Below are 17,332 nucleotides of genomic sequence, written 5' to 3' on the forward strand. Positions count from 1 at the left end.
ACCTATTTTTTCCCCCATTTTAATAATATTAATAGTTGTGGTTTTTCTTTTTTTTTTTCCCCCAATGTAGATTTCTTCGTGATGTTTACAATAATTGTTAAAAATGTTTTTTTTTTTTTTAGAATGCATTTCAACAATTAATTATCAGGTATCACAATGTCAGCTTCTTCTGCACATATAACCTTTGTCCATCCTATTTATATGGATTGGTATTCCAATAATACTAATCATCATCTCATATTTTTGCATTGCTGTGTATCTGCTTAACATTGATTTAATTGACTTAAAGAACTTTTAATGGAAATCCTGATTTAGAAATTCTACAAAATCGCTTCATGTTATATGTCACCTCAACAATGTAAATATGACAATTAATGTTTTTAAATTGTCACACATCTGGTGAATATACTTTGCCCCCTGACTTGAGATCCTTATCCTCCTGATCCTGTTTCCCTCTCTGCCCTTCCATTGGTTTGCTGTTTGTCCTTAACTGTCTTATGTAATAAAAATGACAAAATAAGGGCCCTATCTTGCACCCAGCGCAATTGACTTTGTACACCGACGCATGTATCATTCCTATTTTGCACCCGCACAGCGGACTTTTCCCTCCACAGACGCACGTCGGTAAACTAGGAAATACACTTGCGCTCCCCGGGGCGGTTCAGCGCAAAGAGGAGGCGTGTTCCGGCGCAAACGTTCCCTGATGCTATTTTGCAGGTTTAGAAAACAATTCCGCCACAGACCAGGAAAAACCTAAAGTCAGTGGCGCGTTGCGCATGTTATTCATATGCTATTTTAAGGGCGCATGCTTGGCCATAATCAATGTAGCATGTGCACAATGCACATACACTTTGATTCTCTCATCTACACAGAAGCAGCAGTTTTCATTTTTGCAAATCATACATTATTACAATAGATAGATAGATAGATAGATAGACAATTTATTATAAAAGCATACATCTAGCTTACACATTTACCCAAATTATCATACGCCTGTTTAACCGAAGTTAATTTGGGTGGGTTTCTCCATCCCCAATGTAACTTCTCTCTCTTTTACGGCCGTGACGAGAGCGTTGCTCTCCTCGGCTGTGAACCGCTCCTGGCGCGCGCCTGGCAAATCCACTGTTACAATAGCAATCCACCATGGAAAAAGCGCGTCTGCTCTTAAAGGGAATATGATATGTCGCTCTGATTGGTTTATTTCACGTTACGCCAAAACCACACTTAAGAATAATGAAGCTACTTCAGACCAACCCATTTTAGATTTGCGTTGGGTGCAAGAGTCATTTATCCCGCCGGTATAATAGCAACAGCGCCCAAGATCCGCCCACAAAGTTACTTGCGTTTCGCGCTTGATGCTTGCGTTTCAGATCGTTAAAATAGGGCCCTATAACTTAATAGTGTACATATATTAACTTAATAGTACGCAATAGTGTGATACATTTTCAAACAGGCATTACAAACGGCTACTACTTGGAGACCAAGAGGATAGGAATCAATAAAGAGGATAGGAATCAGTAAAGAGATAGGCTCTCTCCCAAATGGAATCCTATGCCTTCACGGTCTTTTGTGGCATAATGTCGCTTTGACTGTCGTGTAGAAGTCTGCTGAGGGTTCTGCTGAGCACGCCTCAGTGTGGGATTGGCAAAAGTGCACATCAAGGGCACATTTCGACCACAAAGTAGGCACTCGCGAGCACTCTTCTGACACCTAAAATGACCAGTGGGACACCCTATGGTCTTGTGGTCTTAACGTACATGGCGCACGCGTTGACCACAAGTCCGCAAGTGCACATGAATTATGCCATTTGGGACAGGGCCAAATAAGCCACATTTACACTGCAGGTCTTGATGCACAATTCTGATTTGTTGACTATATCTGATTTTTTCGACCAGCTTACATCTTCTTTTCAAAGTTACCCATAGCCGATATCTGCACTTACACTATTTTACTTAGTGGTACTTAGGGAAACAGCTGTACCACAATGGAAAATGGTCAAAAAAAGTAGTTTTTCTATTAAAAAATATGGTTTTCTTTTCTATTTAATTGCACATTTCTTTTCGGAATTTATATATATAGGCCCTATATATATATATATATATATATATACCTGGAACTTATGCAAACCAAAAATAAAAAATGGGTCAAGCAAAACGTCACTGGTCCCACTCATCGTCTTAATCATACACTAGATTTAATTATATCAGATGGAACCAATCCAACCGATATAGATATTATACCGCAAAGTGATGATGTCACTGATCATTACATGGTAACTTGCATACTACGTACTGCTGAAATTTGTCACGTTGCGCCAAGTTATCGACCAGGCAAAACAATCCTTCCAACCACTATGGATAGATTCTCAAATAGCTTACCTGATCTATCTCAGCTGCTCAGTGAACCCAAACAAACAGATGAACTAGAGGAAATGACTAGCACTATGAGCACCATTTTCTCTAGTACATTAGACATTGTTGCACCAATTAGATTAAAAAGGTTAGAGAGAAAACTGAAGCACCATGGTACAACAGTGCTACACATGTTATCAAGAGAGAAACTCGTAATTTAGAGCGTAAATGGAAACAAACTAATTTAGAGGTCTTTAGAATCGCGTGGAAAGACAGTATGTCACATTATAAAAAAGCCCTAAAAGCAGCCAGGGCTGAGCATCTCCGCAAACTAATAGAAAATAACCAAAATAATCCAAGGTTTTTATTTAACACCGTGGCTAGACTAACAAATAAACAGACATCAACTGAGCAAAATATCACGTTACAGTGTAGTAGTAATGATTTTATGAATTTCTTCACTGAGAAAATAGAAAGCATCAGAAACACAATTGTAAATGTACAATCTTTAATGGTGTCTTATGATTCAGCCTCAACTATCACCCCTCAAGAACAACTACACCGCTTTACAACTATAGGACAGAAAGAGCTAAATAAACTTATCATTGCATCTAAACCAACAACGTGTTTATTAGATCCAATACCCACTAAACTACTGAAAGAAGTGTTACCTGTAGTGGAAGAGCCTCTTCTCAATATTATTAACTCGTCTTTATCCTTAGGTCATGTTCCAAGAATATTCAAGTTGGCAGTTATAAAACCTCTCATTAAGAAACCACAATTAGATCATAATAACCTAGAAAATTGCAGACCCATTTCAAATCTTCCATGTATGTCTAAAATACTAGAAAAAGCTGTGTCCGCTCAATTGTGGTCTTTCTTGCAAGAAAATGATATCTATGAAAAATTTCAGTCAGGATTCAGGCCGCATCATAGCACAGAAACTGCGCTCGTTAAAATTACAAATTATTTACTTCTAGCTTAAATTACAAAGTATTACTACTGACCTATAAAGCCCTAAATGGTTTTGCTCCTGGGTAACTTCTATCGCCCTACAATCCATTGCGCTCTTCAAGATCACTAAATTCAAAGATTCTGGTCATTCCTAGGATATCTAAGTCCACTAAAGGAGGGAGGGCGTTTTCACATTTAGCTCCTAAACTCTGGAATGGCCTTCCTGATATTGTTCGAGGCTCAGACTCGCTGTCCCAGTTTAAAACTAGATTAAAGACGCATCTCTTTAGCCAAGCATTCACATAATACTTACCTTTTATACTACAGTTGAATCGGATCGAATGCCTTAATATTATGAACAGCAGCTATATGCTAATTATTTCCCATCTGCTTATCTGTTGTTATCTCGGGACGTTAGTTCGTCAGCTCCAGTTTGTATCCAGCCTCTCATGGAAACTTCAGATGCCCCAACACCTGTGAAGAGACGACTCGACGCCTGTGAAGAGACGACTCAACGCCTGTGAAGAGACGACTCAACGCTGGCGATATGTTATGCCCTAAATGAATACGATTAACTAACTGTATTTTTCTATGTACATTTCTGAAATGCACTTTCTGTAAAGCTGCTTTGAAACAATATGTATTGTGAAAAGCGCTATACAAATAAATTTGAATTGAATTGAATTGAAAAATAAGTAGATCTATATCATTTTATCCCTATCATTCCCAATCATTTGGCTAACTCATCCTCACTCTCATCACATGGAAGAGCTAACTCTGCATTCTTCCTATTGCCCTTTCCATTAAATATTGCTGTATTCATTTTCTGAAATTAAGAAATCAATTAGTTATTTATACATAAATACAACTATACTACAATAAACACTTCAAATAAATAAATAACTACAATCATATTGTTGATGCAACTATCCATAAAAAAAATCCCAATTGGGTAAATAAATTACAGCAATTCCACTGTGGTAAAGCGTTGCCATATGGAAATATACCTTTTCCTCTTCAGTCGGTCAGTCGACGCCACGTCGAGACCGACGAATAGGAATCTCACTAGAGAGGCCAACTACTTCGAGTGAAACGAAAACAAGCCAATATACATTGGTGTGCAATTATTTGCATCAGCTGTGCAGCCTCACAGCGCGGGTATATAATGAGCAGCTGGTGTGATTGCACTTCAGCTTTTTGCTTCGGAGCCAAGCACTTCGATGCTCTCTACTGAACAGAGTGACTTCTACAAGCCTTTTGGACCTCTCCACCTTCGGTGCGGGCGTGACAGCACAGCAGCGCGAGCAGTCTTCTCTCTTTTCTCTCTTCTCTCTTTTCTCTCTTCTCTCTTTTTTTTTGTTTTTGTCAAATTGAGCAAAAAAACAAAAAGCTGTTATCACAGCTGGTAAGGTGTGCCTGAGACACCTCAACAGGCATTTTCATGGCTGGTAAGACCAGCAAAAGAGAGACAGCGCACAGACAGGTGCAAATTCCTGTCTGTGTTCGCGGTGACCATTCCCCTGCGTGCTTCAGCACCAGCGAGAGCAGTCCCTAAGAGCTTACACAGATAGAACGCGTCTTTTTAAAGATGACTTTCTATCTGTGTCTGTTTCTGGATGCGGTCGTTACCTGGGATCACGGGATGGTCACCATCGCTGCCTCGTGTGTCTGGGCATTGACCCTTTATAAGCTCCCATTCAAAATGTTGATGCAGAGACGCATTTTTGAATGCATTCAACCCCAAGATTGGTTTGCAGCGATTGACCTAAAGGACGTATACTTTCATGTCTCGATTCTCCCTCGACACTGACCATTCCTACTCTTTGCGTTCGATGGTTGAGCATATCAGTACAAAGTCCTCCCCTTCGGGCTGTCCCTGTTGCTTCACGTCTTTACGAAGGTCGTGGAGGCGGCCCTTGTTCCCATGAGAGAACACAGTGTTTGCATTCTCAACTATCTCGACGACTGGCTCATACTGGCCCCCTTGCGAGAGCAGTTGTGCGAACACAGGGACATGGTGCTCAGGCACCTCAGCCATCTGGGCCTTCGGATCAATGGGAAAAGAGCAAAATCTCCCCCATGCAGAGGATCTCTTGTCCTGGTATGGAGTTGGACATGGTCAACCTAACAGTACGTCTCACGAACGAACATGCTGTTTCAGAAGCTCCTGGGGCATATGGCATCCGCAGTAACGCCACTCTGATTGCTTCAAATGAGGCCGCTTCAGCACTGGCTTCACGGCCGAGTTCCGAGATGGGCATGGCAACGCAGCACGCACCAGGTGACAATCACCCCGGCCTGTCGCCAAACCTTCAGCCGTTGTCAGACCTTGTGTTTCTACGGGCAGGAGTCCCCCTAAAACAAGTGTACAGGCATGTTGTTGTCTCAACAGATGCCTCTACCACAGGCTGGGGCTCCATGTGCAACAGGCATGCAGCATCGGGCTCCTGGATAGGACTTCAACTGCCTTGAGTTGCTGGAAGTATGGCTTGTTCTGCGCCACTTCAAATCACTGTTACAAGGCAAGAACCTTAGTGTACATCAACCATAAGGGTGGTCTACACTCCCATTGCAAGTCGCAACCCGTTTGCCATCTCCTCCTTTGGAGTCAGAATCATCTGAGATTGCTTTGTGCCATTCACATCACATGCGAGCTCAATCGTGCAGCCGACGAGCTCTCACGACAGCCCACTCTCCCGGGAGAATGGCGACTCTACCCCGAGACAGTCCAGCTGATCTAGAAACGCTTCGGGGAAGGCGGAGGGGTCAGACGCTACAGTAGGTCTAGCAGAGTATGCCCAGAAGGTCAGCCCCAGTACTAGGCTGCCCATATGTTGTGTTCCCTACGGCGATGCCGATGTGTTTGCACCAGCTCTTCTATTCACTGTCATCATGTTGACAGATGAGGTAATTAAAATTACAGTTATGATAGTTTGATAATAAAGTATATTTGAGACAATAGACTATAGCTATGTGAAACTATAGTTTATATGAAACCCTTTTCTTTGCATGACACATTGACATTACACTACAGAATAGCTTTTTCTGCATTATATAAGCATTCATTTCACATGTCATTGAACGGAAGGGAGGTTCTCGGTATAGTGCGCATCCTACGACACATCCTTTTGATTTTCCCAGCAAAAACGTCCCGAGTCCTTCACACGAAAATCAGTCTATGGGCCTTCATACCTAGATACCCTAATAAGTCGGGAAAGGTCTAGTTTTTTTAAATTTCGTTACAAGCTGTTCACACACTGGCTATAAAAAAAGAGTGATTAATACATGAAAATTCATACAAATAGACACTTTAAGGAGCTACTCTAATGACGAGGCAAAACTCACAATGAATTACATTACATTACATTACATTATATTATGGTGCTACCTCCCTGAAATGAGTTTTTGCAGAGTGGAATGTCTGTGTATGCCATTGTGTTGTTTACTGTGTGGGTTTATAGATGCAGAACGTTGCTATTTGGCATTATACTGTGGACTGTGGGATGGTTTTGTAATTGCTTGTATTTACTGTATTACTTTTGATAAATAAACAAGGCCTAATATAATGATTTTTGTTAATTGAAGAACATGCCTACATTATGTATTCAAGACTGTTCATTCAAGCAATAATTTCAGGAGGTTGAAGATATCTGTTCATAAGCATAACAAACATTATGCAGAATATTTTTTTAAAACGTGTTAAATTGAAAGCAAATGTTTTCATTTGACTTATTGTTAAAACCACTTAAAACCACTGAAAAAAATAATAATAATAATAAAAAAAAAATATATATATATTTTTTTTTCAAGCTTTATTTTTAGACTGAACTTATTTTTACAGTGTAATGAATAAAAAAAACAATCACAAAGCAAATTTAGGTTTCAGCCAAGAGGCTTTAAATATATTTGGCCTGCTTATTACATAATTTCTGTTACTTACAACATCTACATACAGAATCAATCAACTCTGTTAAATTAGATATTTATTGAATGATTACAGCTGATGAAACTAGTCAAATATTTCTAGTCAACGTACAAGTAAATCTTTCTTTTAGGCAGGTAATGAAAGTCAACTAACCCCAATATTGTGGAAGGCAAAATGCACCTCGTTTCTTCTTCACACACGGATCAGATCCTGTAAGTATATTTAATTTATCCTGCTGCATTTCATTTCCCTTTTTCTAGTAATGTTCACCTTGCTTCGTTTGTACAGTTCTTTTATGGATTGCATGACCTCCTCTGTCTTTAGAGTGTATATGATGGGATTCAGCATAGGTGGTATCGCCTGTGTCAGGGAATTGTTAATTATTTGAACATTTGGATGCAAAGGTGTTGTTACAGCTGCAATATTATTGCTCATAACAGGGAGATAAAACATTGCCACCAATATGAGATGTGAAGTGCAGGTTTTTATGGCTTTGATCCGTTCAGCACCATGAGCAATCTTAAGCAAAGCCAGAGAAATGCAGAAATATGAGATGACGATCAGTATCAGCGGTGTGCAAATCAAGAGACCATAGGAAATTTTACCCATCAAAATATTTATCGTAATATCATTACAAGCTAGTCTGCAGATTGGGGCATAGTCACAAAAATAACTGTTAAGTACATTAGACCTACAAAAGGAGATTCTATTCACTAAACCTACAAGTACAGAAAAAAATGTTACAGACACTGTCCACATAACACCTATGATCAGAAACATGGCTGTTTTGGTTACAATAGCATGATACCGTAGTGGAAAACAAATAGCAATCAGTCTGTCATAAGCCAAAGCAAGTAGTGTCAAAGACTGCAGATTCATGAAATGATACACAAAAAACATATTTGTTAAGCACGCTTCATATGAAATCTCCTGGTGGTCAAATAAAAACATTTCTATGATTTTTGGAATCAAAGCCGAGCTTCCACACAGATCAGAAATGGCCAGATGGAAAACAGCAATGTATTTGGCTGTGTGAAGTCTGCGGGCCAAATAAATGATACACATGATAAATGAATTCCCTAAAGAAGTCACAACATACACCAAAGACAAGAACACATAGTAGTATTTTGCATGTGGAATATTAGAAAAGTCACTAATGAAAAATGTTGCAGGACGAACAAAGGTCTCATTTGCAGAGGAGTTTGACTGAATGGAGCTCATGACAGCTGTTGTCTGGATTTGTGTGACCTGTAATGAAGAACTGTTATAAAAATGCACACTATAACAAATTATTCAAATAATTTTAAATAAAAATAAAAATGATTCCCAGTCACAGTACATTAATAAATAAACAGTCTTAATGTTCTTTGACAATAATATTATAATAATACAATTGTTTAGTCTCTGCAGTAAATCTATTTAAAAAAAGAAAAAAAAAAAATAGACAAAGCACATGGTTCATACTCTACCTTCTCCAAAGCTGCCAGAATCTCATTATTATACCACTAATCCGACATATTTATAGTAGATCATTCTCTTGCGCTTGGGACTTTCATGGATCATCACTTATCCCAATGGACTTGAAGATGAGGGGGCAGGAGTAAATCTTCTTAGAAAGTTATTTTTACATAGGCTATACATTGATATAAACCCATAATCACAAAAACCCATTTCAATGAATTAGTTTGTGTATTGCTCTACACTGTAAATTACAGTCTATACTGTACTGTCGAACAGTAATTTCATTCCCTTAAACCATTTAGTTCAATGGTTCAAAAACTAATATTTATAAAAGACTGACTTAAACCACATTTATTCTGTGATAAAGAACGGTTTTAAAAATGCACTTCACAACAGAGAATATAAAATGATATAAAAGAGAAAATAAAATACACTCACCTAAAGCATTCACTCTAAAAAATGCTGGGTTAAAAACAACCCAATTTGGGTTATTTGGCAACCCAGCGCTGGGTAAATATTGGACAGAACACATGCTGGGTTATTTTGACCCAGCAGGTTGGGTTTTTATACATTAACCCATCTGCTGGGTTGTTTTTAATCAGTGCTGGGTCAAACAACCCCCATGCTACAGGTTATTCATTTTAGATAATAATAATAAAAAAACGAATAAAAAAAAAACACAAAAATATTAATAACAATAATAACACTACTGTTTATTGATTCAATTAATGTGTTTATTCCAGCAAATTAATATAATCATAAATACATTCATGTTAAAAAAAACAGTTAGACATCTGCAACATAAACGGAGGCCCACAAAAATCATTTGTGCTAAAATGTTGGTATGTTAAAAGATTATAAAATGGTAAGATTCTCAAAATTCAAAACTCTATACTTACAAACTGTAAAATAGCCTATAGCTAAAGATTCTCTTCACAAAGAATACAATAAAAAACACATAAGTACATACATTGCAATTCACTTAAGCAATAAGCAATCATTTAGTCCTGTGTAGCAAAATAAAAACATGAAACTCTAAACCTATAAACTGTAAAATAGCCTAGCTAAAAATTATCTTCACAAAAAGATAAAAAAAAAAAAAAAAAAAACTGAGTCAACTGTTCCAGAGTTTCCCCATTCACCAAAAAACTGTCCAGCCATTCCAAGCTCCAAGACAAAGGGGAAGGGTTTTGCTTCTCTCTGCCTTTCCAGGTAAAGCACCATGTTGGTTTCAGACTAAATGAGGGAAAGACAATATCAGGCACAGATAATTATGTGTGTAATAAGTGTGTCTTAGGTTTTCATAAGGCTTATAGGCTAAGGCGCACGCACCCAAACACAGAGAACATACTGCAGCATAATAAAATATTTTATGTAAAGCTACCTTTCGAAAATGACTAACAAAAACAGTTAAATAATAGGTAACGTTAGACTTACAGCTTCTTTAGCATATCCAGCCACTAGCCAGTGACGTTACACTGCATCCATCCAACACCGCCGAGTCAAGTAACCCGCAACATTTCTGGAGATAAAACAGACACCAACAACTGTACTTAGACATTGTGACCGTGTTATAAGTGGAATAATTGATGACAGACCGTGTAAAAATAATGAATGTTATGTGTAACGTAACGTTAGCATAACGGTCGCTAGTTCGACAGATGTAAAATCTAGACTAGAGCATTTGGTCCGTCGTCAATAATTCATAGTTCATTTCAACATAACTTCTTGTTGACTTTCTGACTTTTTTGACTAACGTTACTTAATGATAGGATAGTTTTAATAAAACAGGGTTGCTCACCTTTACGCTCGCTCGGACTGCTTGAACCTCTCGTCCTCCTGTTGACGTAGTGATTTGAACAGTGTGGACAAAAGCGCGCGACTCGCGAGGAGGTAAGCGCTGGGTCAAAATTTCCAAAACAAACCCAAATGCTGGGTCATTGTCAGCTGATTACGGAGAAAATAACCCAGCAACATAGTCAAAATGCTCAACCCAGCAATTGGGTTTAAAAAATAACCCAGCATTTTTTAGAGTGTTATTAGGAACACCTGTTCAATTTCTCATTAATGCAATTATCTAATCAACCAATCACATGGCAGTTGCTTCAATGCATTTAGGGGTGTGCTGCCGTGCAAAGGCAAAAGACCGTAACTTCGTTTTTGGTCGAAAATGAGTTATTTATATTTTTGGTACATTCAAGACCTTCTTTATCATGTGGACAAGAATCTTGTATCAATTCCGTTTTTTTTTCGAGAAAATAATGATTTGTCTTAACAGTAACTTCCAAAAGCCCATGAGAAACCAAGGCAGAACACCGTAACATCAGTTACCGCTCTTTGGCTTTGTTTTGGAACGCTCAAATTACGAGTTACGGTGCTCTGCCTTTGTTTAGCCGCGTGTCAATATGAAGTTACTGTGCCGGTGTTCAATCAAATAATGCTACCTACCAGATTGTACGGTTATCTGCCTTTGTTTTAATGTCCATTAAAATTAAAATTACGGTGTAGCCTGTGTACTTGTACAGCTGCCATCAGTCGCTCTAACTTCTGATGTCCTCAGAGCGGTCAGAACATTTAGTATGGTCTGAACCCGCTCCATCGACAAACGTGCGATATCGATCGCGAAGGATTATGCAGAGTTGACAGAAAAACGTTACACATTGCCGTATCAGATGAATACAACCAACAATTAAAGCTCTGCAAACTAGCTGGCAGAGTGCCAAAACTTCGCCTTCAGCCCCGCCCTAAACGCGGTCGAGTCAACGCTGGACTAATAGGAGGTATTTTGTCATGTCAAATGTATTAATAATGCCATCAGAATGCAACCAAAGCACAGGATAGCAATAAGTAGATGGCTATAAATAATTGTAAATCATACAAAATAAATGCCATGATCACTAGATTTTATACAGGTGTTACTATAATGATTTTGTTAATGGTGATCAGCAACTAAATATTGATAATGTGGAAGTTACTGCCTTTTGCCTTGGCATGACTTCTCACTTTTTGCTGACAATACAAAGGCAGAGTACAGTAACTTTAAAATAGTGGTCAAAAGTCAAGTTTGAGCTCAAGATTTTTTTATGTATATAATTTCCATTACTAAAACATCTATTTGCCAGATTTCCAGTGTCCTACCTATAATTAATTTAGTGGGACAACTAAAAATCTTTAAAGTCATTTTTCTCAGTTCCACACTCTAGCGACATAAGGTCTTTTGCCTTTGTAGGGCAGTGTGGTCCTGGTCAAGACAATCTCCTGAACTCCGAACTGAATGTCAGAATGGGAAAGAAAGCAATTTTGAGCGTGGCATGGTTGTTGGTGCCAGACGGGCCGGTCTGAGTATTTCACAATCTGCTCAGTTACTGGGATTTTCACGCACAACCATTTTTAGGGTTTACAAAGAATGGTGTGAAAAGGGAAGAACATCCAGTATGCGGCAGTCCTGTGGGCGAAAATGCCTTGTTAATGCTAGAGGTTGATGCTTGATGCTTGGCACACTTTAGGCCCCTTAGTGCCAATTGGGCATCGTTTAAATGCCACGTCCTACCTGAGCATTGTTTCTGACCATGTCCATCCCTTTATGACCACCATGTACCCATCCTCTGATGGCTACTTCCAGCAGGATAATGCACCATGTCACAAAGCTCAAATCATTTCAAATTGGTTTCTTGAACATGACAATGAGTTCATTGTACTAAAATGGCCCCCACAGTCACCAGATCTCAACCCAATAGAGCATCTTTGGGATGTGGTGGAACGGGAGCTTCGTGCCCTGGATGTGCATCCCACAAATCTCCATCAACTGCAAGATGCTATCCTATCAATATGGGCCAACATTTCTAAAGAATGCTTTCAGCACCTTGTTGAATCAATGCCACGTAGAATTAAGGCAGTTCTGAAGGTGAAAGGGGGTCAAACACAGTATTAGTATGGTGTTCCTAATAATCCTTTAGGTGAGTGTAGAACTATATTCTTTGGTTTTACACATTGTGATGGATGATTAAAGGAATTTGGCCTTTGTGTTTCCTCATATTTAAACTCCTGTGAAACATTTAATTATGGCTAGACAATTTCATGTTCCTAGTCACCCTGGTGGGCTAAAAAAAAAGGTAAATATTAATGGGAATATACTTCAGAGATATTTTACTCGTAAAAAAAATTCTGGGGGTGCCAATATTTGTGGCCAACGTGTTTTGGAGAAAAACATTTATTTCATAATATGATTTCCCCCACACTTTCAAATCTTTTGCTTCAGTGAAAGTTTTTTTTCTAATGAACGATCAAAAGGATAAATTCTGACCACAACTTTATATTCAACTTATAATAATATTTTTTTTCTTTTCACTGTGAATTTCAATCGATTTACATTCTAGTATATCATTTATTGTTAATGTCATCTTGTCAATTACTTTAAACTTAACATTTTTATGGACATATATCAACTCCCCCACCTGCTTTGTTTACTCTGTTCATATAATTGAGGTCATAACCTTCTAATTCAAAATCAATTCCTTTAACCTCAATGAACCATGTTTTGGATATTGCTATAATGCTGAATGGATGTATAAACTGTTGTAAATAATCTTGATTGCATTGAAGTTTGTATACATGATTCTGCTGTTGAAGTGTATGATTGACAATTTCCCTTCTGAGTTGATACTGTTGTAATAATCATCTTCATTAAAATAGTTACAATTAATATTGATAGATGAGAAAAACCTGTTGTCAGGGTCTATTTCATCTTCCAAGTCTTGTGCATTATGCTCAGTGTAGTCAAATGATTTCAGTTCCAAGTGTTCATAGTCCAGAATCCTTTGTTGTACCCTGTGTCGTTTATGTATCTTGAAGTAAATGAAATGTGATTGGATGACATTGTATGAATGTACACAGAATGTTGAATGTTTTCTTTTTTTTTTTTTTTTTACCTCATTGATCCAGTAGCGTTCTCAGTCATATTTATCCAGCTCCTCCATCTAATCACCAAAACCTTGGCCTCCTCTGGTGTTCCGTTAAGTTTGATGAATATTTTGCTCGCCGCTCCAGGTCCACTATCCGCTAAATTCTACCGCTATGATCACAGTAGAAACTGTTAACGGTGGCAATAACTTTGCAGAAAGAAAGTCTGCTCATGAACATTGCTCCAGTGATTGTTAGCAACAGTGCAAGTGTCCATGAAGCACCAATTATAACAAGCATTGATCTATGGCTCACAATCACATGATACCTCAGTGGTACACAAATAGCTACTAATCTGTCATACGAGAGAACAGCGAGAGTTAGAGACTGCACTGTAAAAAATTTGAATATTACAGAACATATTGGACATGCATAATCCATACCGAATAAACTGATTCGCAAACAAAAAATGTGTCTTGTATCTGAGGGATTACAGCATATTCTCTCACAAATGTGTGTCAGTGATTAATTAAAGACAGCTAAATATTTAGGAGTGTGAAGATTTCGGTCCATAATGATAACAAACATGAAGTAGGAGTTTCCAAGCAAATAAATAAAGTAGACAAAAAACAGAAATTATGTATATCTCATGTGGGGAATACCAGAAAAACCACTGATGTAGAAAAGGTCAGTTCACTAAGGGATCCTGCATCCTGTCTGGGCAAAAACAAGTGTGTTTATTCAGTGTGATAAAAAATCATTTGAAATGACATGGCATTGCTGTTCAACAAATATTACAAGGCAAAGAACAGATATATTGACATAGACAGAAAATGTTGTAATGATTTCCATAAAAAGCAATTATGATCATTAAGGTTAACACACATCTTTAAAAAAATTTACTCACAGAAAGGTGAAGAGCAGCTCTGATGTATACATGCTGACAGCACTGTAAAAAAGACTTAGTCTTCCTTCAGTCCATCAGTTTTACAACAAATGCCAGGCATCACTGGACTTGTCAGCTGACCAATCACAGCACAGATCTGGAGAAACTTTTATACTGCCAGTCATTTGCTGCTCCATAATGACTATAGGATTAAATCTTCTAAAATTCTTACATTTTTTTCATTTAAGAGAACATGAGGTGATGTTGGTCACTTGTTGATGATATATTCATCATTTAGTGACCTGATCCACTGATAGCACCTATAGTCAAATCTCTGAATATATTAGCTTTTAATTTCACATTATTAATCATAGTATCATAACGCAGAAAATGTTTAGAGCTACTTTATCATTTAGACACACAGACATGATTTATAATACCACATGCTTGTTATGGCCAGACGAGCCAAGAGAAAATGTGATCTGGTGATGTTGGCTAACTGACATAATCATCATGTAGTGGTCCGATTCACTGATCTCATCTAGAGTCTAATCACTTAATATATTAGTTCTTAATTTTACATTATTGTGTATTGTAGCTCTAGTACCACATGCGATCCTGCAATGTTGTGATGTTTTGAAAGAATGTTTAACTCATTATGCAGTTTTGACCTAGAATCAGTGTATAAATCTTAACAATGCTGACAGTCAACAAATAATTCAGATAAACAGATGAACTTTGAACATCAGAAAACAAGCTAAAGTCTCAAAAAAAGCATTTTGTTGATTGTCACCATTGTTGAGATTCACACAAGTCTAAATGGAGTAGCTCTAAACATTTTCTATAATGATGTTATAAAATCTTTCACAATATCTGATTGTCAGAACACTCATGAAACAATATCACAGCGCTACTATAATTAATAATGTAAAATTAAGAGGTATATTTGACTCTGGATTTTATGAATCAGGCATGATAATTGTTATCAACAAGTGGCCAACATCACGCAGTTTTCGAAAACACTAATCACCATAATGGTGATTTCAAACGTAACTCTATTTTTCAATAAGGCATCAACATCTAAACCTCTGTTTATTCTCAATAAGAACTTTTGTACATATATGAAATAAAGTCAAACTGGTAAGTAACTAGTGAAGCTGGTAATGCTGTTTTTGGAGTAATCATCCTCTGCTGAGATCTAGAGATATCTGTTAGTGTTTGATGTTCTGTTATATTGGGATTTAATGGGTTTTATGAGGTTACCACATTAAAGTAGAGCTTGTGCTTTAGTCGAGGATGGGCCAAAAAACATTGATGTTGTGCTGCATGTTGCTTTGTGTAAAAGATACTAACTGTGTAGTAGCCAAACAGTGATGTCTATGGTTATGTTAGTTCATGCACGTGTTATTGAAAGCTAATGGTTAAATACATTAGATTTACATTTTACAGTGAAGGTGTTTGATCGTAATATTTCAGGAAAAGTCTGTAAAACATTCAATGAAAATATCTGTGAAAGTATTTGTGACCCTGCCTGTGAAAATCCAGCCAGTTTTTTATTTTTTTTGAGTCACTGTTTTCTATATAAAATCATCCAACATATTGTAAAGAGCATATGTTGGGGGGGGGGGGGGGGGGGTTAACAGTAGCTGCAGGTCATAATGGTACACAATTCTACAGCAGAAACTAACCTTACCCCATACCCTAAAAGGCAGCTTTCACAAGACCTTTAGGCACTCCCACTACTCCGACCTGCAGATACTATACCATTTGCCTTTAACAGACAGACAGCTTAAAAAATGGGATATAACCAAATTGGCACCAACATGAGATGTGCCACACAAGTCCTGAAAAGTGAAGCCAAAGCATCTTGATCGCCCCCAGGTGATTGGATGCATTATAGGTCATAAACCCCGCCCTCTTCATTTAATGTAATGGATGTGAGACAAACTAAACAATCAAATTACACTTCAAAAAAATTTTTTCCAAAGATGGTTTCTGTCATTTTATGCAGTTTTAATGACGCTGATGTTAGTTCAAGTGTTCCTTCTTTAAATAAGTTTGATTTGAGTTTTTTGATGCTATAAAAACGGGTGTGTGACACCATGATTGACACTACTAGAATGAAGTAGTCACTGAGGCGCCAACTGTTTATTTAAAAAAATCATCACATCACATTATCAATCGCATCACAATAAATGTATTGTGATTGTCAAAACATTTTAGTAACTAAACTGAATTTTATTAGGTTTAGTGACAACATGTTACAATGTTTACATGGTACAATTTCTGGTAAGCTAGGTTTATTTTATTTTATTGCTTGACACCAATTTCACGATTTCATTTCAATTCAATTCTTGTGATTTGATTTAATATTGACTCATTTGGATAAATATTTGGTACACAAGATAGGTAAATGTTATGTGACATAATTGTTCTCCAGCTGTTATATTGAACCCTTTCCGCGGTTGAAAAACACTGATTGATCGATATTATGTATGAGGAATATACATTTCGGTAAGTTGCACGGTATCTTTCAACATTGTTCATTCCTGTTGATTTACTATTAGCTAGTAGGCTAGAGATGATCGGTTCACGTGCCGCTAGGGATCTGTCACGTCAAATTTACAAGCGCCAAAACGGTATTTATTGTTTGAATTTCGTAATAAAATTGACAGAATCTGAGAGCTGAGATTTTTTTTTATATCATAAGTGACTGCTCTGTCTTGTCTGTCGGTCTCCGTGTCCTCTTTGTTTCGCTATTTTTCTGTGCGTGAGAAAATGGATGTGTGGCGTGAGAGCGTCTGAAAAGTGTCAATCGTGCGTCACGCTGAATGCGTGAGAGTTGGCAGCCCTGTA

The 17,332-nt window shown here is 37.7% G+C and overlaps 1 protein-coding gene and 1 pseudogene across 2 annotated transcripts; both read right to left on the reverse strand.

The window, feature by feature from the left end:
- Window positions 1-7,452: 7,452 nt before the first annotated feature.
- LOC307152139 (olfactory receptor 51E2-like) lies at window positions 7,453-8,451 on the reverse strand (the record flags this gene model as incomplete). The annotated part of the gene is made up of 1 exon (XM_079860547.1): window positions 7,453-8,451. One exon carries the CDS (start codon window positions 8,449-8,451, stop codon window positions 7,453-7,455), a length of 999 nt encoding a protein of 332 aa, XP_079716673.1.
- A 5,298-nt stretch (window positions 8,452-13,749) lies between these two features.
- On the reverse strand, window positions 13,750-14,283 carry LOC307152140 (olfactory receptor 13J1-like; annotated as a pseudogene). Its single transcript has one exon. The product of its transcript is annotated as an olfactory receptor 13J1-like (transcript).
- Window positions 14,284-17,332: the final 3,049 nt, after the last annotated feature.

This window comes from Squalius cephalus (genome assembly GCF_949319135.1).
Source record: "Squalius cephalus genome assembly, chromosome: 24".
NCBI classification, from domain to species: Eukaryota; Metazoa; Chordata; class Actinopteri; order Cypriniformes; family Leuciscidae; genus Squalius; species Squalius cephalus.